The sequence below is a fragment of the Nerophis lumbriciformis genome, linkage group LG34, assembly GCF_033978685.3.
Source record: "Nerophis lumbriciformis linkage group LG34, RoL_Nlum_v2.1, whole genome shotgun sequence".
NCBI classification, from domain to species: Eukaryota; Metazoa; Chordata; class Actinopteri; order Syngnathiformes; family Syngnathidae; genus Nerophis; species Nerophis lumbriciformis.
In genome coordinates, this window is record NC_084581.2 from 15242541 (window position 1) to 15266338 (window position 23798).

The 23798-nt window shown below is 40.9% G+C and overlaps 1 protein-coding gene and 1 long non-coding RNA gene across 3 annotated transcripts in view; one reads left to right on the forward strand and one right to left on the reverse strand.

The window, feature by feature from the left end:
- On the forward strand, positions 1–22132 carry tmem63a (transmembrane protein 63A). The gene is made up of 23 exons (XM_061929795.2): positions 1–144; positions 2104–2273; positions 2351–2430; positions 3118–3196; positions 3267–3304; positions 3383–3525; positions 3893–3944; positions 4346–4454; positions 4528–4598; positions 4672–4752; positions 5377–5494; positions 5762–5895; positions 6023–6169; positions 9511–9664; positions 9741–9847; positions 9912–9998; positions 11643–11708; positions 16953–17115; positions 17238–17343; positions 20163–20330; positions 20415–20530; positions 21349–21399; positions 21534–22132. Exons 2-23 carry the CDS (start codon positions 2106–2108, stop codon positions 21705–21707), a joined length of 2412 nt encoding a protein of 803 aa, XP_061785779.1. The 5' UTR covers positions 1–144; positions 2104–2105; the 3' UTR covers positions 21708–22132.
- The window catches only part of LOC133576512 (uncharacterized), a 15473-nt gene continuing 7483 nt past the window's right edge, over positions 15809–23798 (reverse strand). For both annotated transcript variants that reach the window (XR_009811644.1, XR_012049315.1), the window contains exons 4-5: positions 21540–21645; positions 15809–17089 (exon numbers count right to left, since the gene is read on the reverse strand). This is a non-coding gene — a long non-coding RNA (uncharacterized lncRNA). The remainder of the gene's footprint in view (positions 17090–21539; positions 21646–23798) is intronic.

The following is a 23798-nucleotide window of genomic DNA, read 5'->3' on the forward strand; positions in this document are numbered from 1 at the left end:
CAGCTGAGCCGAGTGCGCATGTGCGGAAGAAGAAGAAGAAGAGGGCAAAGCAGCCCAGGGAGTTCTGTAATAATGTTGACGTTGTCTTTACAGCTTTAAGCAGAAGTTCCTTGTGCAGCTAAGCCTTGGATGCAAACACAGCAGGTAGGGTGGTATCTACTTTTTCTCTCCTTCGACGAGTGCAAGTCAGAAAAACGCCTTTTTGAATCAGGAGGTTTCTTATTGAAAGTCGGATAATGACAGTGGTGACTTGTCCGTTTGGAAGGAAAAGTTGTGCAATGTTGTCTCCGGTTTGTATCAAAATAATTCCTACCCGGGTTTATTTACTGAATTATTTATATTAGCTTGTCACAGTCTAACCACAGTTGACAGATAGTGCCAACCGGTTAAAAACAAATGTTAAAGGTTTGGTCGGTTCGGTAATGTAGTTACTCGTCCACTGCAAATAGAACTCCAGATGTTAGACGGAGCCGCGCTGTAACGTTGCATTGAGTCCTCGTGACGACCGGCGTGCCTGGTTTATTTTAAGTTTAGGCGTGGTGGGACAAGTGGAATTATTGACACGGGTGGGAGCAAAACATCACATTGTTCACGCCCACCCACGTGACATGACCCTGTGGTAAGACATGAAACACGGCAAAGGTTCATAACTAAGCGGAACCAAAACATTACAGAAGAAGTAACTCCACGACCCTATACTAGAGTTTGGGCCAAACAGGGCCACAAAAAAACAACATTCACGCCCATTAGAAAAATCTAAATAATGTGAACCACGATATCTGGGACAAAACACATGTAACAACCCATCCATCTTTTTCCGCTTATCCGAGGCCGGGTCGCGGGGGCAGCAGCCTAAGCAGGGAAGCCCAGATTTCCCTCTCCCCAGCCGCTTCGTCCAGCTCCTCCCGGGGGATCCCTAGGCGTTCCCAGGCCAGCCGGGAGACATAGTCTTCCCAACATGTCCTGGGTCTTCCCCGTGGCCTCCTACCGGTCAGACGTGCCCAAAACACCTCCCTAGTGAAGCGTTCGGGTGGCATCCTGACCAGATGCCACCTCACCTGGCTCCTCTCGATGTGGAGTTTTTTAAAATTATCACCATCATTCTTCTTATAAGACTTATACGACTCATGAGAGGTCCCGGAAGGACAGTTGATGAGGGACATGACAAGAAAGACTGAAAATAATCCATCAAATCAAAAACATGGTAAAGTAGCTCCCAACATAGTTCATTCATACAGTATAGGGGCGGTATAGCTCGGTTGGTAGAGCGGCCGTGCCAGCAACTTGAGGGTTGCAGGTTCGATCCCCGCTTCCGCCATCCTAGTCACTGCTGTTGTGTCCTTGGGCAAGACACTTTACCCACCTGCTCCCAGTGCCACCCACACTGGTTTAAATGTAACTTAGATATTGGGTTTCACTGTGTAAAGCGCTTTGAGTCACTAGAGAAAAGCGCTATATAAATATAATTCACTTCACTTCACTATATGTGATTAAGACAAGTCAAGCAAAAAGTCAATTGATGAATGTGTTTGCTCCTCCCATGACAGCCAGAGTGATCCTCACTGTACGGCAGGAAGCCCTAACCCATTTTCTGTAAAATAATGCTTTTTTGACATTTAATAATAACATACAATTAATGTACTTACTACATTACTTTACTCTGACGTCATCCCAGGCTCAAAGTTGTCCAATCCGTGTGTACATGAAGAGACCAACTTCGTCAACAATCTTTCTCACGGGGGACTGCTAGGGAAAGCAACGACTTCCCAGGTCAATAAGGGTAATGAGTTGATTAAAAAATATATATATATATAGTTTTGTCGAATCCGGGCAGGCTAATGTGCCAATTCTTTGTAGGTCCATTAAGTTCAAGTTAGGACTCTAGAACTTTGTGAAGATTGTCAGCCATCCAGGTCAGGGTAATCCGCAAACGATGAATTAAGGTAATTGGTATTTAAAGACGTTTGACCAACGTTAATCTAAAAGGCTTCTTCAGTTCTAAATGTTATTGATGGAAAATTCCCTCATTTCCCACCAGAGACATAAAAACTGGTAAACACTGTCATTGTGGGTTCACAAAAACTGACACTTCTTCTCCTGCAGTGATGTCATCTTGGTGGTGGGATCAGTGGTCGCTGAGCCCGAACCGAACGCTGCGCTCCACCGGGCCAGACGACAAGACCTGCTTTAATGCTACGCAGAACACTGTCCTGAACGGAGTCAGCTTTGGCGGCGTCCCTGTTGTGTTGCTGCTAAACTTTAGCGTCTTTTTGGTACTTCTTAGTTTTGTCTGTCCTTTTATTGAGATTGAATGGGATCGATAGACTGTTTCAATCTTTTGGGCCTACAGGTGTTGCTGATCCTCTTTTCTGTTATACGGAAAACGTTCTGGGACTATGGACGTCTTGCACTGGTGGCAGACAATGAAAGGTTTGTTCTGTTTTTAACACTCTACTTTTGGCTTAGTAGAGTAGGGACTTTAGTTATTTTACGATTTATATGAATATTGTATGCATTTACAGTCTTTGTAAGCTTTCAAACCCACATATAAACACTTTCTAGGCTCTCATTGTGTTTCACATCAACATGAAAACTTAAATGAGTACTCACATCTCAATGTACTCAATGTTACTTTAAAATTTGCAACGCACTGAGACCGTAGTAAATGACAGGAGGCTCCAGAAGACGTCTCAAAAGGCGCATCAGCTTTTGAAAACTTTAGTTACAGTATGTAAAAGGCAAATTGTATAGAGCAAGATAACAGAGTCTGCTTGTTACAGCACATTAAGTGGGGTTATACATCGTAACTCTACTTAAGACCTTAAATACACATGTTCTGCCAGAGAATAAGTCAACGAAGTAGGAAGGATAGTTGTTTGCCAACTTAGCAACTGTGTTGCTATATTTAGTGAGTTTGTATTATCTGCACCTTCAGAAAAAATCGAAAATACATATTGCAGTTTGGCTTTGTTCTAACCTCAGATTTAAAAAAAATTCTGGATCAGATGATTGTATGAGACCTGCAAAGAGTCCACGTGTCATTGCCATAGTAGCAAATTGGACAAACTGTTTATTAAATATTCTTTATAAAATTGTGTTGTTAAAATTTGCTTTTAGGGTCACTGAGTCGGGACGCCAACGTTACAGAAATCTGTCATCCTGTGTGTCCATTGGAGATGACCCGGAGTATGAACTGGTATGTAAATTAACAGAAATCCTGAACAAAGGGTACTTTGCTTCTTATTCAAAACATTGTTTTCCCATAGGGCTTCTGTTCTTGGCTTCCTTATATCCTCAGAATGGAGTAAGTCATCTTCTTTAATGCTCGTATGTGACATTATTACACCCATTGTTTAATCACACAACTCCTTTTGCGTCTCAGTGACGACAAGATAAAAGCCCGGTGCGGCATAGACGCTGTCCACTACCTGTCCTTCCAGCGCCACCTCGTCATCTTGCTGCTGGTCATTACCGTCACCTCCCTGTCAATCATACTGCCTGTCAACCTGACAGGGGACCTGTTGGGTGAGTTTGATTTTGAGGTTGTTGTTTTTTTACTCTACAGCCATACAAATTAAGTCAAGTCAGCATTTGAACTAATGTGTGAAGACTTTAAACAAATCTCTTTGCGACTAGTTTACTTTCACTTCAATTACAGTGTAGTTTGCGAAAAAGACCTTAAGCAGATACACCTAAATACTACTGAATGAACTCTCAATGTATAAATATATTTAAAAAAAAGTGAATTTCATAAGGACTGAATAAAAATTATTGATATGTCAACAAACCCTACACAAGCCTACTTGGATAAACAATATTAAAAAGGTGTGACTAGTTAAGTTGCATCCAAGTGCGTCTCACAATTTCCCGATCACATGATCATGTCTTTCAGGCAACGATCCACAGAGTTTTGGAAGAACGACTATCGGGAATCTTCAAAAGGGGTAACAAACAACAACATGGCTGCAGAACACAACCCCTGTAAAGCTACAGTAACATACACAAAGTCTTAGGCTACTAAAAGCTGCTCTGTTGTTTTAATGACCTGTTTGCATATAAACTCTATACAGTAGGACACATACAGCTAAATACACAAAATATAAAAATGCAATTTAAACAAAAAACTTCTGGGCCAAAGAAGAAACAATTACATTTTGGTGAGGATTTGAAAAAAGGGTACAATAATAATTCAGGAAGTAGCCACAAATGCATTACTCGATTAACTTTTGTCACTACATAATGACATTATGATTGTTTTGTTTAACATAAGAAATCTGACAGTGGCCCCTTGACTTTTTGTACAAAACATGAATTTAGTTTTCTTGTACTTTGCTGTCATTTTCAGAAATGACCTGTTGTGGCTGCACACTGTGTTTGCCGTCCTCTATCTGGCCCTCACTGTTATTGTCCTGCGACATCACACATCGCAAATGAAAGGCATGGGAAGAGACACGGTGAATTTGCTACTTCCTCATTCTTTTACTTCAGGAGCCACACACAGTTACTTGACACCGACTATATTTGCAGACCAGAAACACCTTGTTTGTAAAGGCTGTACCTAAAACAGCGACAGAGGAGGATGTAAGGACACATTTCATGTAAGTGGACTGAATGGAGTTTGCATTGTTCGCCATTTACACCTTCACATTAATTTGTCCTGCTTTTGCCTAGAGAGGCGTACCCCACTTGCAGAGTGTGTGCCGTCAACATTGCCTACGATGTGGCTAAGCTCATGCATCTGGACAAGGAAAGGTAAGCATGTAGAGCTAGTTAAAAATATAAGTCAGTATGTATAGTATATATAGTATATCAGCATGTGGAATTAAATTAGGGAATGGATTAAGCAAAGAAATCAAACAATGTACTAATATGATCCACTTCAAGAAACTCTTCAAACTTAAAGTGTTTACAAAGTACAAAGAAGAAGAACCATGATATACACTCTGAATTTATTTCATCCTTCTATTAATTTTCAAGATAATCTTACTCATCTCACCATTAGAAATATAACTTACTTCACCAATTAATATTTAGTTATTTTTATTGTTATTACTTATGGAGTACATTGTGAATAAATTGAGAACAGCAAATGAACAAAAGTTTTAGCAACTGCAATATAAAGGAAAAGGGGTAGAATTAAATAAGCTCTGCTTCTTCCTACTCCTTTTCGAACATGTTCAATAGAGAAATTGGAAATTGTGATGTACCATGTTGTATGCATGCATGTTCCAAATAAACTCAAACTCAAGTCAAAGTGAAAGAGGCAAATTGGTGAGAAGATTTGGAAGAACAAGGCCTATGTCACACTGACACTTCTGAGAAATGTTATCACAAGCCAGTATCATTTGTTCAGCGAGCTTTTTGTTTCCACCCCAGGGTTCGAGCAGGAAAAAACCTGCGCTACTACGAGCGTGTCCTAGAAAAGACAGGGAAGCGTGAAACAATATACCCCCGACTGTGCGGTTACCTCTGTTGCTGTGCCAACTGTGACAAGGTAAGACAAAGCAGAGGACTTCAAATCGTCATGAAAAGGGCGTCCTATGACGTCATCGTAAAATACACACTGGAGCTCACACGGGTTTGTTGTCACTGAGAGATAATTGTGTGTATTCTTGCCAACGGTGAAGGCTGTGTAAAGAATTAATCTGGTTTTAGAATCCCCGTCTTGAACTCCTTGTCAGTGGGGTGTGATTTTAATACTGGTATTAGTCATACAGTATGTGCATGGATGACAAGAAACATTCATGTGTGGCTCCCTCAGGTGGACGCAATAGAGTACTACAGCACTAAAGAAACAAACCTGCTGGAGGAGGTGAGGCAGCAGGTGGAGGTGGTGCCACAGCGCTCCCTGGGGCTGGCCTTTGTCACTTTGCAGACAGAAGCAATGGCCAAGTAGTAAGTAGTCATTTTATATAAATGTATTCCAAATTCTCAACACAAAACTTTTTTTTATTATTTTTTTGCGCACGAGGACAAGAAAATGTAATTATTCTTTTCCCTACCTGTCCTGTGCCACTGTTAGCATTCTGAAAGACTTCAACGCGCTGGAATGTGGTGGCAGGAGTTGTTGCTGTTGTGGCAGAGAGCCACAGCCTTCCACCAACAGTGGAGGTCTCAAAGTGAAGAAGTGGAGGGTGAGCTTTGCACCTCATCCCAGAAATGTTTACTGGTAAGCACCCTTCATTTCAGACTTTTACTGTGGAGCTTTATATCACCTTAGATTTGTCATTTACAGAATTCAACCTGATATTTCAAGGAAAATATATAGTTCAAAAGTTGGGGGGAATTGGTCAACAAAAATGGTGCCTTTACAAGGGTACACAGCAAAATAGTAACAGTACCTTTGTGCACATGGACACATTTAATTGGATAAAAATATTTCATGTAAACACGCCATTCGGAATATTCTGACTCGATCACACACGTTCAGATCACAATTAAATTCCGATCAAGACGGAAGTAATTCAGATTGGAGCACATGAAAACACATCTTCCAAAATTCGGGTAAGAATTACACTTACTGTTTTCAACAATCAGTTGAATTCTGATGTCAACTATACTTTGGTGGTGGAGCGGGAACTAGATTTAATAGTCTCGGAATGAAGTGATTGTCTTGCTGCTGTCTCACCCCATTCAACATGCAGAAGGAGCATTATATACTGTTGAGTTTGTTACTTTAACACAAGACTAGCAAAAACAAAAGTATAGTAGGGAGTGTCATGTGTCGATGTAACAATAAAAGAAGGTATCCAGTTGTCGTCCTAACCAGCTGTTTTATTCACAACATTACAGCTACTCCATGTGCTAACTGTTAGCCTCAAACACATACACACAATGTTGAAATATGAAGACGCGCCACAACATGAAAAGCACAGAACAAATACATTCCAAAAAGAGAGGTAAGACAAAATTAGTGAACAGAAGGAAAACAATTATAAATGTTGGAATAACATTGGACAAGCAGAAATGCACAAAGCCATGTTTGAAAACAGTGGAAGTCTACTACTCCTTCTTCAGCACCTGCAGTGAGCGATCTCGTCCAAAAGATGGAGCCATGCCACAAATAACACACCTTTCTGTTTAAGTTAGGTTCTGTGCATTTCAAAGTAAAGTATTCCGATTTAAGATGTGATGCATAAAAATGCTCGGCATAATTTTTTTCAGACTCTATGTACACAGTAAGATTCTAATCCGAATGATGATCAGATTAATTAAATGTTGTCCATGTACACATGGATACTGACATAGAAATAAATAATATAACATTGTTAATTAAAGCTGTAACTTTCATGCAGTCTAAAAGTTATGACTATTAACAGTCACGTGTACGACTTCTTTTTGCACTTTCAACTAACTACAACATACAATATTCTAACCGTAACATTTGGCGGCATTTAGAAGTCTATAGAACATCCCTCAAAATTTAACACTGTTGTATTCATAGGTCTTTTCAGGATACTTTTCAGAGTACTTCTGTTTAGTTTTTTGTACAGTGCGCCATCCAAATGCTTAACAATTCTGTGTGATACTATTAGTCAGAATTCAACCTAACATGTCAGGGAAAACAGGGTGACATTGTAGCATTCTAGTATTACTTAGAAGAAAATCTTAACTATTAGGGATGCACAATTAATTGATAATTTAATTAGTGCAACATCATAACTGCAGAGGCTGAGGTTTTTTTTGTTGATTTTTTACTCTTTGCATCAGAATTGTCAAACCTTGTGTCCTTGGTCTGCTGACCAATTGAAAGTGGTTACAAAACAGCAAATTTGTGTGCGTTTCAGCCGTGTTCGTTATTATTGTCAGTGTGCTAATAACAAACACCGCTTGTGTTGGTGTACAGTATCTGCAAAAAGGTTTAATGGTGACAGTGTAAAATGGCTAAAATAACTTCTCTGGTGACCGCAGTACAAGGCATGTCAACTTAGTTCACAATCTGGTGGAGGCTACAACAGGTGGCCAAGGACGGCTGTTGTACACATAAACCCAAATATTTTTGGTCGTAGATTATTACATATTGTTTTGTGTGGCAACCTGAAACAAGAACATGTTGATTGACAGTCGAAAATATTTTTTTCCTTTGCGCATCAGTTTAGCAGCTTTAAAAATCTAAAAATTGAAAATCGAATCGCTACCGCAATTTGAGGCACAGCAATTGCACTTACATTTTTTTCTCAAAATCGTGCAGCCCTATTACAGTAAATATGCTGCTAAAAACTACAACATTGTTATCAAAAGCTTATGCTGCCTGCATTTTTTTATTGTTGTTTATAGTACTAACAGTTATGTATATGGCTTCTCTTTGCACTTACTATTAATAACCAAGGGTGTCAAATTCTCTAACGTTACTGTCGCAGTATGCAAACGAGTTGTCTCGCCCTCTTGTGTTTGACTGAGAAAAACACTACAGCCATGCGGCACAAAGATAATCGGCGAAAAAAGGACCTCACTCTGTCAGGAAACTTGGCCGGTGACTTTAAATTGCGGGGATAGGATGAATTATATCTGACAAATAATGTAAAATGTTCATAATGAAATCAAATACCATCACAAGTTTGTTTATGGTTTGTATAAATTTGAATGTTGTTTTTTTTGTGTAAGGTGCATTGCTTTATTAGACAAGCTATAAAGAAGTGACGTGTGTTTTGACATACATTAAGCTGACTTTATACTATAACAAATCTGTGCATAAACAGAGGTATATATTACATGTTTTAATGATGTTTACGTCATATTTACAATCAGACACATTCATGGAGGATAATTGATCATTTTGTTTTAGTTGCATGAAACGGAAACTTAAGTAAATAACTTCATGTTCTGTGGTTATATGCGGTTTAAACAATTACATAATGTTGCACATTAATGCACATGTATGAAACATATGTGATTTGACGGTGGGGAAAGCCAATCAAAGCCAACATTTCCTGCGGTCTTTGACAACTAATTCTTACAAATATAGACATTTATTTTTTAAACCACAATTGGTAACATACCACATCACTGTGATTGATGGGTATTTTTATTTGATATTATCTGAAGCAGAGGAAAAGCAACAAGTTCAACATTAATTACCTATTACTGAGAAAAAATAGTGTTTTTTGATGTATTAAACTACAGCACTTTATAAGACTTGATGTTTTATTTTAGTAAAGAAAACAGACCGTAACTGTTCAAGTCTGTTAAACAAAAAATTATTTTATAAAGTCAGTGTTTTGTTATTTAAAATACATGATCATGATTAATCGCCCATTTTTTTTAAATCCCTTGACTGCATTATTAATAACATGTATACACTGTAAGTGTATTCAAAACCAGTAATTGCACACCATACTTCTTTTGAATGTAACTGTTTTTAACTATGTTTTTGTTTATTGACATTGTTGACATCTAAAACATACTTACTGGGTTTAGACTTATGCATTACTAACATAATGTTGAATTTGGCTTTCACTTTCTCTCTGGTGGCAAGTAACCCACTTTGACCCCACCAATCCTCCTTTTCAGGGACCACCTCTCAGTGCAGGGTTTTTTCTGGATCATCCGCTACATGATGCTTAACTTCCTGCTTTTCTTCCTGCTTACCTTCCTGACAACGCCCACCATCATCATCAACACCATAGACAAGTTCAACGTCACCAATCCCATCCACAATCTGAATGTACGTCTTAAAAACTCAACATTTTAGGAAGATGCTGTCCTCTGCAACAACTGTATTCTCCCTCCTCCCACCATAGAGCCCTATCGTCAGTCAGTTTTTCCCCACGCTCCTGCTGTGGTCCTTCTCTGCCCTTCTGCCCACCATCGTCTACTACTCCACGCTGGGGGAGGCACACTGGAGCAGGTGCGGCACATTCAGGTTTGGAATGCTGGGAAAGGCTTGGATTGAATGGTGTATGCTCTTTCAGGTCCAGTGAGCAGCTGAGCATGTTGCACAAGCTTTACTTCTTCCTGCTCTTCATGGTGCTCATTCTTCCCTCACTCGGGCTCACCAGGTAATTACAGCTGACTGCTACTACCATTTGCTTAAATTTGTGTGCCATCATATCATATCCTAATTTATATTGGACATACATTAAAGGAAAACTGCACTTTTTAAAAATTTTGCCTTTCATTCACAACCCTTCTGTAAAAGACAATCACACGTTTTTATTTATTTTTTGATCATTTTAATTTCTAACTATTTAGAAAATGCGAGCAAAAGTCTGCTTACAGTGGAGTCAACGGGAGTCGCTCTATTCCGCCTGTAGGAGCCTAAATGCTATTTAAGTTCATTTACATTTTATGGAAGGTGCTTTATGTTTATTCAGCAAAAAAGGGACTGTTTACTTTATTTGAATAATACAAACATTTATATATTGCATGCTTAGAGTAATTATAAGGCGAACTTTATTTGTAATTATTAAATTTGTGTGAATAATTTGATAACGTACTATTTTATACTGCCTTTATACAGTGAAGAATATGTAACTGTTTAATTGCAAGTATGGCAGAAGGATCTGTGTGGTAATAAGGTTTGGACACAGTGTATTATAGGTTATGGCAGTCAGGTATGGTGGAATCGAGCCACACAGTTTTTTTGACCTTACTCTTACTTTTTCTTACTCTTTCTTACTGTAACACACACGCTTTATTTTGCCACAAGTAAACGATACACAAAACGAAGAGGAGCGTTTGGAGTTTTGTTTGTCGTTGCGGGAGCAGGACAAAGTAGAGGAGCGTCAAGCTAAGGCTTCATTAGGAAACTACACCGCTTATTAAGCGTTTTTAAAAACCTCTAAACACCTACATCATCCTATTATAAACACACTACAAGTATACATGTAGTACAACAAGTACATTCATAATAACATGTTATATTATGTATTTTGCTCATTTCAAGTATACAGTGGCACATTAATTTTATAGATGCATCACAACGTTCACTTTTTCCTTCACTGCACTCATGCAGACTTCATGAGAGCCAACAAACATAATAAAACAACACTTACTGTATAATGTCTGCTTTCACTGCAATGCAGACTGTTGGGATGTTGATATATTCCCATTTAGATGAAGAATGACTCAATCCTTTCAAAGGGATAAAATAAAGGGTCGTCTGTCTTTTTTGTCATCTTCTGGTCTAAATTGGCTGTCAAAGTTTAGCAACTTCCCAGTTTATATCCATTTTTTACTATCAAGGTGAGAGGCATGATTTATAATCTAGAATTACCTTTCACGAGCTCAGAGACGAGAAAGCAGCTCACAGGTGAGGATGTTAATACAGCAGCATAAGGAAGTTACCTCTCTGTGATCAATGTGCTGCTAAATGTAGGTCCTTAACGTTAGCTCTTATAATAATATCGCTATTACTTGGTTAATATTCAAGTCAGAAAATGTAAATGGAGTATTGTTGGCGCTTTTTAGATAGTTATTTATTGTCTTTTATTGTCTTAATAAATGTAATAGATGCAAAGATGTCATTGGTCTAAAAAAATATTTTCTCTCAAGGATTGTGACTTATAGGCAAAAAAAAAAAAAAAAAAGGGCAGTTCCCCTTTAAAATAAACACTTAGACTGTAAAGTTTAGATTGAATGTTAGACAACTGAATATTTCTCCACGCATGTTTGGTCAACTCACTTTTGTTTCTCCCTTTCAGTCTTGCGTTGTTTTTCCGCTGGCTGTTTGACAAAGAATTTCTAACAGATGGGAAACTGCGGTTTGAGTAAGTTCCCCTTTCTGGTGAACGTCTCACAATTAGACACACATTCTTTAATATACTATTCCACATCACAAAAGTAATCTAATTTTAAATCAAGCAAACAAGCACATCTTTCTGTATCGGACATACTTTTTGATTTTGTGTATTAAACATTGTTTTGTTCAGCAGTCAAATTTATAAAGATGACAGATTATCAAGAAGACTGATTTTAGAAGTACTTTTTCTACATTAAAACTGAAGAAAATGCTTTATATTATACATTTTGTGTTTATGATGGTATTATATATATATATATATATATATATATATATATATATATATATATATATATATATATATATATGCCGATGCCAAAACCCAAAATTGTTCTACTCCAATACGGGGAGGGTGTGCCTGCAGGGCGAGGATGGTTTCTCCCTATCGTAGTGAGAAAACAATTGTTGAGGTGCAAACTAGCAATCATACAATGCCAACGACAGTCGTTGAAGTGTAATTTCCCCTAGTTAGCATTGAGGTATGTGTGGCAGAATGATCGCTGTGGATCAAAAACTAACCGCCCGAAACAGTCGGAATCCCCCACGTTAGCATTCCATTCATCCATCTTCTTCCGCTTATCCGAGGACGGGTCGCAGGGGCAGCAGCCTAGGCAGAGAAGCCCAGACTTCCCTGTCCGAGGGGCATCCTGAGCAGATGCCTGAACAACCTTAAATGGCTCCTCTCGATGTGGAGGAGCAGCGGCTTTACTTTGAGCTCCTCCCGAATGACAGAGCTTCTCACCCTATCTCTAAGGGAGAGCTGAGAGAGGAAACTCATTTCGGCCGCTTGTACCTGTGATCTTGTCCTTTCAATCATAACCCAAAGCTCATGACCATAGGTGAGGATGGGAATGTAGATCGACCGGTAAATTGAGAGCTTTGCCTTCTGGCTCAGCTCCTTCTTTACCACAACGGATCGATACAGTGTCCGCAATACTGCAGACGCCCAATCTTCCCCCAGCCCGGAGATGGCACACCACCCTTTTCCGGGCGAGACCCATGGACTCTGACGTGCTGATTCTAATCCCAGTCACTTCACACTGGGCTGCGAGCCGATCCAGTGAGAGATGAAGATCCTGGCCAGATGAACACATCTGCAAAAAGATCCCCTCCACGCCCTGACTTTGCCTAGAACTTCTGTCCATAAAAGTTATGAACAGAATCGATGAAAAAGGGCGGCCCCGGCGGAGTCCAACCCTCACTAAAAACGGTCTAACTTACTGCCGGCAAGCTCTGACACCGATCATACAGGGAGCGGACCGCCACAATCAAACGGTCCAATACCCCATTCTCGGAGCACTCCCCACAGGACTTCGCGAGAGACACGGTCGAATGCCTTCTCCAAGTCCACAAAGCACATATGGACTGGTTGGGCAAACTCCAATGCACCATCAAGGACCCTGCCGAGACTATAGAGCTGGTCCACAGTTCCACGACCAAGACAAAAACTACACTGCTCCTCCTGGATCTGAGGTTTGACTATCCGGCATAACCTCCTCTCCAGTACACCAGAATAGACCTTACCGGGAAGGCTCGGGAGTGTGATCCCATGATAGTTGGAACACACCCTCTGGCTCCCCCTTCATAGATGGCTTCCCTCACTCTTCTTTCGTACTGTCCATCCTCCCTGTCCAGAATCTGTAAATTTTTGTTCAAGATGCTGCCCTTTCCCCATTCTTTGACAGTGACAACACTATGTCCGCTTTACCTTGCATGTCATCACCCCTGCGCGTTGCGCAGAAGTGCATCCAAGTGCTACGTTTCCTTTGACTTTTGTTAATTTTCTTTTCTTTTCCAGTTGCCAACATCTCTTTGTTATTCCAAAAACAGTTCTCGAGTAGGTTCAGGTGCCTATTAAACTCCTCCCCTAAGTTAACTGCCTTCGTAAGTGCGTTCACATGATAGCGTTCACATGAATAGAGCCATCTGGGACGACTCTAATGATGTCATTACTTAAAGCCAATTAAGCTGATTTTGATTCTGATTCTGACTTTGAATCTGAGAGGGCATCATAGGCAATTTCAATAAGATTGACTCTCAAACGAATGAATTACAACTGACATTCGGTTCTCATCGTTAACTTGAAAAAACATTCAAAAGACTTGACTTGTTCACAAACGTCACATCTCTAAGAAGAACTATTTTCTTCATGTTTTGTGCCAGGAAGTTACAGCAATGTTCTGGGGGAGTGCGGCTAAGGTGGCGTGGTATTACCGGTCTTGGTGGGGACGAGCGCCTTGCATAATTTACTGACCATGTTGGTCTGACTATGGTCCTTTTCAAAAAATCCAAAAAACTGCTATTTTGTCAAGGTGACTTTTCCTGTTTTATCGACAATTTCTTTGCTCTCTGTAATGCTTATTTCAGTTTCTCTTCACACTCAAGAATCAATCGCGAGACAACAAGACGGTGCAACCAAACCTGATGGTTGATACTGTTACCAGATTGGCTATAAGCGTGTCACTCCCACTGATCAGTGATCACTTCCTACGTTGCTGTGTTACCAGCAAGCAAGTGCCTTTGTTAATGTGAACAACCTTGGTTCTGGTTTCTTCCAAAAAAACATATTTTTTATTGGTATCGATTTCGTGTCTATCGCGATATATATTGAAATCGGGGTTGGGTGGTAGCGGGTGGTGTATATTGTAGCGTCCTGGAAGAGTTAGTGCTTCAAGGGGTTCTGGGGTGTTTATGTTGTGTTACGGTGCGGATGTTCTCCCGAAATGTGTTTGTCATTCTTGTTTGGTGTGGGTTTACAGTGTGGCGCATATTTGTAACAGTGTTAAAGTTGTTTATACGGCCACCCTCCGTGTGACCTCTATGGCTGTTGATCAAGTATGCTTGCATTCACTTATGTGAGTGTAAAAGCCGCATATATTATGTGACTGGGCCGGCACGATGTTGGTATGGAGGAAAAGCGGACGTGACGACAAGTTGTATGGGACGCTAAAGGCAGTACCTTTAAGGCACGCCCCCAATGTTGTTGTCCGGGTGGAAATCGGGAGAAATTCGGGAGAATGGTTGCCCTGGGAGATTTTCGGGAGGGGCACTGAAATTCGGGAGTCTCCCTGGAAAATCGGGAGGGTTGGTAAGTATGATGCTGATGCTAACTGCAGGAATGTCCACCAGAGCTGTTGCTCATGAATTGAATGTTCATTTCTCTACCATAAGGCATTTCAGACAATTTGGCAGTACATCCAACCGGCCTCACAACCGCAGACCACGTGTAAACACCAGCCCGGGACCTCCACATCCAGCAGGTGCACCTCCATGATCTTCTGAGACCAGCCACCTGGACATCTGCTGCAACAATTCGTTTGCATAGCCAAAGAATTTCTCCACAAACTGTGAGAAACCGTCTCAGGGAAGCTCATCTGCATGCTCGTCATCCTCATCGGGGTCCCAACCTGACTGCAGTTTGTCGTCTTAACCGACTTGAGTGGGCAAATGCTCACATTCGATGGCGTCTGGGACGTTGGAAAGGTGTTGTCTTCACGGATGAATCCTGGTTTTCACTGTTAAGGGCAGATTGCAGACAGCGTGTGTGGGAGAGTGGTTTGCTGATGTCAACGATGTGAATCAAGTGGCCCATCAATCAATCAATCAATCAATGTTTATTTATATAGCCCTAAATCACAAGTGTCTCAAAGGGCTGCACAAGCCACAACGACATCCTCGGTACAAAGTCCACATAAGGGCAAGGAAAAACTCACCCCAGTGGGACGTCGATGTGAATGACTATGAGAAACCTTGGAGAGGACCGCATATGTGGGTAACCCCCCCCCCTCTAGGGGAGACCGAAAGCAATGGATGTCGAGTGGGTCTGACATAATATTGTGAAAGTCCAGTTCATAGTGGATCCAACATAATAGTAAGAGTCCAGTCCATAGTGGGGCCAGCAGGACACCATCCCGAGCGGAGACGGGTCAGCAGCGCAGAGATGTTCCCAGCCGATGCACAGGCGAGCGGTCCACCCCGGGTCCCGACTCTGGACAGCCAGCACTTCATCCATGGCCACCGGACCTGTGCCCCCCACCCCCCCCTCCTCCACAAGGAAAAGGGGAGCAGAGGAGAAAAGAAAAGAAACGGCAGATCAACTGGTCTAACAGGGGGGCTATTTAAAGGCTAGAGTATACAAATGAGTTTTAAGATGGGACTTAAATGCTTCTACTGAGGTAGCATCTCTAATTGTTACCGGGAGGGCATTCCATAGTACTGGAGCCCGAATAGAAAACGCTCTATAGCCCGCAGACTTTTTTTGGGCTCTGGGAATCACTAATAAGCCGGAGTTCTTTGAACGCAGATTTCTTGCCGGGACATATGGTACAATGCAATCGACAAGATAGGACGGAGCTAGACCGTGTAGGCCCATGGTGGGGTTATGGTGAGGGTGGGGTTATGGTATGGGCAGACGTATGTTATGGACAACGAACGCAAGTGCATTTTATCGATGGCATTGTGAATGCACAGAGATAACGCAACAAGATTCTGAGGTCCATTGTTGTGCCATTCACCCGAGACCATCATCTTATGTTGCAGCATTACAATGCACGGTCCCATGTTGCAAGGATCTGTACACAATTCCCGGAAGCTGAAAACAACCCATTTCTTGCATGGCTAGCATACTTAACGGACATGTCACCCATTGAGCATGTTTGGGATGCTGTGGATTCAGCGTATATATGACAGCGTGTTCCAGTTTCTGCCAATATCCAGCAACTTCGCACAGCCATTGAAGAGTGGACCAACATTCCACAGGCCACAATCAACAACCTGATCCACTCTATGCAAAGGAGATGTGTTGCACTGCGTGAGTCAAATAGTGATCACACCAGATACTGACTGCTTTTCTGACCCCTCCAGACCCCAAATAAAACAAAACTGCACATTTCAGAGTGTCCTTTTACTGTGGGCAGCCTAAGGCACACCTGTGCAATAACCATGCTGTTTAATCAGCATCTTGATATGCCACACCTGTGAGGTGGGATGGATTATCTTGGCAAAGAAGAAGTGCTCACTAACACCGATTTAGACAGATTTGTGAGCAATATTTGAGAGGAATAAGTTCTTTGTGGATATAGTAAACATTTTAGATCTTTGAGTTCAGCTCATAAAAAATAGGAGCAAAAACAAGTGTTGCGTTTATACTTTTGTTCAGTGTATATATAATTCAATTTGAAAATTTTTCTAACTTTGCCATCTGTGCACCAAGGTGTGTGTTCCTACCGGACCAAGGGGCCTTTTTCGTAAATTACGTGATCGCGGCGGGCCTGGTGGGCTCGGCCATGGATCTATTGCGGCTGCCTGGCTTGCTGCTTTACACCATTCGCTTGGTACTGGCTCGCTCCGCTGCCGAGAGGAAATACGTCAAACAAGTAAGAAAGACACCTCAACAGCGGGTTACATTTTTTGCTGTAGAAATCTTCATTTTCATAGATACCATAACATCACAGAGAAATGTTTAAGATTAATATGAATGTTATTTTTCTATCAACAGAACCAGGCTTATGAGTTTGAATACGGGGCTATGTATGGCTGGATCCTGTGTGTCTTGACGGTCATCATGGCATACAGTGTGATTTGTCCCATTATTGTACCTTTCGGTGAGTTAAATCTCCTAAAATTGAGTGCACCCTTTATATTTCAACATTTTATTGTATTTTGAAATGACAATACTTTAGAAAGGGAACCTGGATATACTATAAAGTACTCTATGTACAGGCTTGTTTAGCAATCAAGATTTACTATCCACTGAAATAGGCTCCAGCGACCCCCGTGACCCCAAAAGGGACAAGCGGTAGAAAGTGGATAGATGGATGGATGAAAATAATGCAGGATACATTAACAAATTGCGTCATTAACCAGTTGTATTATTTTCTCAAAACTCTAATAATATATTTGCTAATTTACTGTTTATATCTTGTTACTGTCTGCTGTAACATGATTCTATCTACACTAGTATTGAAATATATTTAACATTTTAGGGAAGACCATTTAAAGAAAAGATGGTTGAAGTGGATTATTTATTTAGAAAAACATTAATGATCCTTATGTTTGGTAAAGAAGCATCTTCTAGACCAGGGGTCGGCAACCCGCGGCTCCGGAGCCGCATGCGGCTCTTTGATCACTCTGATGTGGCTCAGCTGCATACTTGCTGACTCTCCCGATTTTTCCGGGAGACTTCCGAATTTCAGTGCCTCCCCCGAAAATCTCCCGCGGCAACAATATTGAGGGCGTGCCTTTTGCGTCCGATTTTACACTATCTGCGTGCCGGCCCAGTCACATGTTGTATGCGGGCTCTGCCCTTCACACTTCTTTTTGTTTTGTTGTGTTTATGTTGTGTTACGGTGCGGATGTTCTCCAGAAATGTGTTTGTCATTCTTGTTTGGTGTGGGTTCACAGTGTGGCGCATATTAGTACCAGTGTTAAAGTTGTTTTACATGCCCACCCTCAGTGTAACCTATATGGCTGTTGACTAAGTATGCATTGCAGTCACTTATGTGTGTCTGCAGAAGCCGCATACAACATGTAACTGGGCTGGCACGCTGTTTATACAGCCTGTAGAGGACGCTAAAGACAGTGCCATCACGGCACGCCCTTATTATTGTTGTTTGGGTGAAAATCAGCAGACATTCGAGAGAATAGTTGCCCTGAATATCGGGAGTCTCCCGGAAAAATTGGGAGGGTTGGCAAGTATGACGCTGTCAAGCGCCATTCATATAGAACTTGCGAAATAACGTCTCACGGGCCGCGTGTCTGGTTTATTCATAGCACAAAGCAAAAAAAAAAAAACTGTATGCAGTGTTATTTCATTTTAAAGGCCTACTAAAACCCACTACTACCGACCACGCAGTCTGATAGTTTATATATCAATGATGAAATCTTAACATTGCAACACATGCCAATACGGCCAGGTTAGCTTACTAAAGTGCAATTTTAAATTTTGCGCGATATATCCTGCTGAAAACGTCTCGGTATGATGACGCCGGCACGTGACGTCACGGATTGTAGAGGACATTTTGGGACAGCATGGTGGCCAGCTATTAAGTCGTCTGTTTTCATCGCAAAATTCCACAGTATTCTGGACATCTGTGTTGGTGAATCTTTTGCAATTTGTTCAATGAACAATGGAGACAGCAAAGAAGAAAGCTGTAGGTGGGAAGCGGTGTATTGCGGGCGGCTGCAGCAACACAAACACAGCCAGTGTTTCATTGTTTACATTGCCGAAAGATGACAGGTCAAGCTTTACCATTGGCCTGTGGAGAACTGGGACAACAGAGACTCTTACCAGGAGGACTTTGAGTTGGATGCACAGACGCGGTACCGTGAGTACGCATGCAGCTACGGCTTCCAAACATTTGATCGCTTGCCCGTACGTGCGTGCCGCTATGTGCATGTCACGTACGTAACTTTGGGGACTTTGGGGAAATATATGTGCTGTATGAACTTTGGGGAGGTGAACGGTACTTTGGAATGTGGGATTGAGTGTGTTGTGCAGGTGTTTGAGTTGTATTGGCGGGTTATATGGACGGGAGGGGGCAGGTGTTTGTTATGCGGGATTAATTTGTGGCATATTAAATATAAGCCTGGTTGTGTTGTGGCTAATAGAGTATATATATGTCTTGTGTTTATTTACTGTTTTAGTCATTCCCAGCTGAATATCAGGTCCCACTCGCCTCTCACAGCATCTTCCCTATCTGAATCGCTCCCACTGCCCTCTTGTCCTTCACTCTCACTTTCCTCATCCACGAATCTTTCATCCTCGCTCGAATTAATGGGGAAATCGTCGCTTTCTCGGTCCGAATCGCTCTCGCTGCTGGTGGCCATGATTGTAAACAATGTGCAGATGTGAGGAGCTCCACAACCTGTGACGTCACGCTACTCGTCTGCTACTTCCGGTACAGGCAAGGCTTTTTTATCAGCGACCAAAAGTTGCGAACTTTATCGTCGATGTTCTCTACTAAATCCTTTCAGCAAAAATATGGCAATATCGCGAAATGATCAAGTATGACACATAGAATGGACCTGTTATCCCCGTTTAAATAAGAAAATCGCATTTCAGTAGGCCTTTAAATTTCAAAAGAATTTTGTGGCTCCCATTGTTTTCTTGAATTTGTGAAACGGGTCAAAATGGCTCTTTGAATGATAAAGGTTGCCGACCCCTGTTCTAGACGATAAACAGCCTACTAGAAAGGTATAAATAAATCAAATTAAACAATTATAAATTGTGTATACCCCACAACCATGTTTTATTATAATTAAAATTATTATGCTTGTTTTATGTTTTTTCATTTATTTTTTTAACAAAATACAAATGAGTTTGAGTTTGACACCTGTGATCTAGACAAAAAGGCAGTATATTAAATGTAGATTAGAATCATCAAAGTTCCCCTTTAATGTCTCAGGTGTTGTCGTCCACCAGGTCTCTTATACATGATGCTGAAGCACTTGGTGGACAAGCACAACTTGTACTTTGCCTACTTGCCGACACCCCTCGACCGCCAAGTCCACCTGAAGGCTGTCAATCAAGCTCTGGCCGCGCCCATCATCTGCCTAATATGGCTTTATTTTTTTTCCGTCCTCAGAACGGGTTAGTGATAAGCACGTCAGGTCACATGATGACTAAGCAGAAATCCTTAATGACAGGAAACAATAATGCATAATGATATTTCAGGTTTCCTGACCCCAACGTCTCTGTTCACCCTGGTGGTCCTGATCATCACTATCATCATCTGCCTCAGCTACACCTGTTTCGGCCATTTCCAGTACCTCAGTCCACACAATTATGAGGTGAGTTGCACCTTATGGCTTACATGTTTCTTTAATACGACTAGGGATATTCCGATCAGAGTTTTACGCTGCTGATTCCAATACCAATCATCTATAAATGAGGTCGGCCGATACCTATCACATGTATTGACTGTACATTTTTAAATGCATTTAATTAATGCTGTTGATAGTTTAACAACACAATATTCAAACTAGTTCCTTATTCTCTTTTATTATAAGCACATATTTGAGCATAATAGAATAGAACACCCTTTATTGTCACTATATGCATGTACAATGAGATTAAAAGCAGCTACTTCTCTGGTTTAGACATGAAATAGAAAACAGAATAACACAAATACTGATATACTATCCGTGGTATCGACACACCAATTTACGGCTTGATCCGCTCTGCTCTATGTGTTGTATACTGACTGCGACAATGCTGACAGTTGTTAATTTTTTATCCTCTCTAGACTCTTTATCAATATATTTGTTAATATCCTGTTAATAGCTTCTTACTTTCTTTCCATTTCAACTTCTTAAAGTTTACTAAGCATTTATTTATTGGTGTTGTTTTAAGCTAATTTAGCTGTTAGCTTAGCTATTAGCATGCCTGCTCCTGGCTTGCAGTTGGTGTGTAAAATGTTTAGCCCTGTCCTCTTGTGATAATAATACATGATACGATCTTTAAGATACCAAGAAATGCAGTTTGTCATTATGGAAGTGTTTATTACCAGCTTAGGAGAGTGGCTCCACACTGTATGGAGACACAAACGAAAATCGGCCAATACTGATCAATAGACACATCCCTAAATGTGATGTTTTTTCTTATTCAGGTGAACAAGAAAGATGAGGACTCGCCTGAGGAAGTGGAGGTACAAACTATGGTACGGCTCTTGTCTCATTAAGACACAATAATTCAAATTTAGCAACACCATTGAGTATGCGGTCATTTGTTCTTAAATTGTGTGTGTGTGTGTGTATATATATATGCATACACATACACACATTTATATTTCAGGTTTACCTTCCAAGAGTGCTGAATCCAAAATCGTCAGTGGAGGCTTCAAACGGGTCTCTGACCCCGCAGTCTTACGGTTCTACTGAAGGCAGCCCGGCACACACCTCCAGTCCTGTAGAGGGCAGCGTGATAAAAGACAAAGGCATTGAAGTTCAACACTCAACACTGAGCTAGAATGAAGACATTCACTGTAATGCTGGGATATGTGCTTGTACTTTAGGACGTTTTGGGGTCTGATATGTTTACACAAAAGCAACTTTTTGGGCCTTTACGATAAGTGTCAATTTATCAAACAACATTCCGCAAATTGTTGACACTTGTTTTGTAATATAATGCTAGTATGCTTTTTGTCATTTCTTGTGGAATAATGAAAGTCATGTTGAGAGGGACAATCGGTAGAAAATGGCTGAATGGATGTTGCATAAGAACAAAATACGCAGTGACGCCAAAAAACCTTGTGAAGAATTGCGCTTAAGACTTTAGGTGGAACTGCACTTTTTTGGGGAATTTTCTAACTTGTAAATAAAAGTCTGCTTGCAGAGCCAATGGGAGGTTCTCTATTTCGCCCATAAAATCCAATAAATAACCATTCAAAAACCGCCACTAATACTCAATTTACATTTCGGGATTTGAATATTAACCAAGTATTAGTAATATTGTTATTATAAGCGCTAATGCAGACAAACTATTTGTAATGGCGCTGTGATCACAGGCCTGTGTACAAATTCAACATGATCGACTGGCGAGGTGTTTCCTTGCTTCCTTTCTCCCTGGATGGAATTTTATTGTATATCATAAATCATGCATCTCACCTGGACAGAAAAAGTGAGGACGTATTCCGATAAGTTGGGACACTTTGACAGCCATTTAGGACCTGGAAATGGCGAGAACGGCGTGAAAAGATGTTTCCCCCAATGATGAAGAAAAAAACTGTGATACTTTTTTTAAATTAATGCGCCACGTATGCTTAAAATTATCAAAATACGTCAATATTGAATGTTATTATAAATGTGCCCAGTACTACATTACATATATACTTACATTATGTATATAAAACCTCAATGGAGGTGTTTGGATGTTTTAGGGCTTTATAGGCAGAACAGAGTGGCTGACATAAGTCCATTGTAAGTGGACTTTTGATTGCATTTATTTAATATATAGAATGCAAAAAAATAACATCCCTCATAATGATTGTGAATGATAGGCAAACTTCCAAAAAAAAAGTGCAGTTCCCCTTTAGTAATTGATTTTGCACTTTTTTTTTTATTTACACATTGAAGCCTGTTCATTATTAACCAACAAGTGCCTACTGTAGTTATCTCGCGCTGTTGTATTAGCCATCATGTCCAAGGTTTTTATTTTAAAGTAATGATGTTAGTGATGAAACTTGTGTTGGACAAAATCCATGCATTCACAAAATACAAACATTTGAAGTAATGAGCATTGTTTGTCAACAGAGGGTGCTGTCGAGTCGCAGCAGACAAGCAAAAGCGGACATGGTTGGGGGATTTGAAAGGGAACTTGACCTTGGTATATGTCTACACTTGACAACAATACTACCAGTAGCTCCGCCCCCTCACCTGATCTCAAGACCTTTTTAGGTCTTGAGCTGGTGTTGTCATGTAAAGCTTCTTGGCTGTGCTAATTAGCACAACATACATGGTTAGTGGGTGACATGAAAAGGGAGCTTTTGAGGAAATGGGATCCAGTTTAGTCCAGTCATCAAAACAGCAACATGTCGCGCACACACCAGCACCAAACAGACACCACTTGGCTGTGCTGAACTTAATGAACCTGGGAAAAGAGTGATACGATTGTAGAAGTTCCGCATGAAAAAATATGGGTCACAATAAGGACAAACTCTCTCAAGGCATGAATCCAGAACCGTGTGTGCCAGTCGCACGGCCTTTGCGACTCATTTGGCAAACGATTCAAATTCCAGCCAAGAAGAGCCACGGCACAGATGACGTGTGATGCTCACGCATTGCTGCGCTAGTTGTGACCCCAAGAGCCAGGAGGGCGATGTTGGGGGTAAGACAAGTATTACATTGTTTAACACAAGGCCTTCAGCAAAACAAAACATGTAACATTGTACTCAACAAGGGCAATCTTCCAGCCCTGACTGCAGGGCAGGCTGGGTTATGAAGAAGTCTGATTGTCAACCATGAACAGGTGTGCGCAGGATGCCAATCAGGGACAGGTGAGGGAAACAGCAAGAGTGGTGAAACCAGACAGGAAGTTAACAAATAAAGGCGCTGGACAGGA

What these genes read in the sequence shown, in the direction of transcription:
- tmem63a (XM_061929795.2), top strand. Translation starts at nt 2,106, where the DNA reads ATGTCATCTTGGTGGTGGGATCAGTGGTCGCTGAGCCCGAACCGAACG. An exon ending in AAGGCATGGGAAGAGACACG is followed by an intron (nt 4,455 to 4,527) that starts GTGAATTTGCTA and finishes CTATATTTGCAG; the next exon opens with ACCAGAAACACCTTGTTTGT. An exon ending in GATGTAAGGACACATTTCAT is followed by an intron (nt 4,599 to 4,671) that starts GTAAGTGGACTG and finishes GCTTTTGCCTAG; the next exon opens with AGAGGCGTACCCCACTTGCA.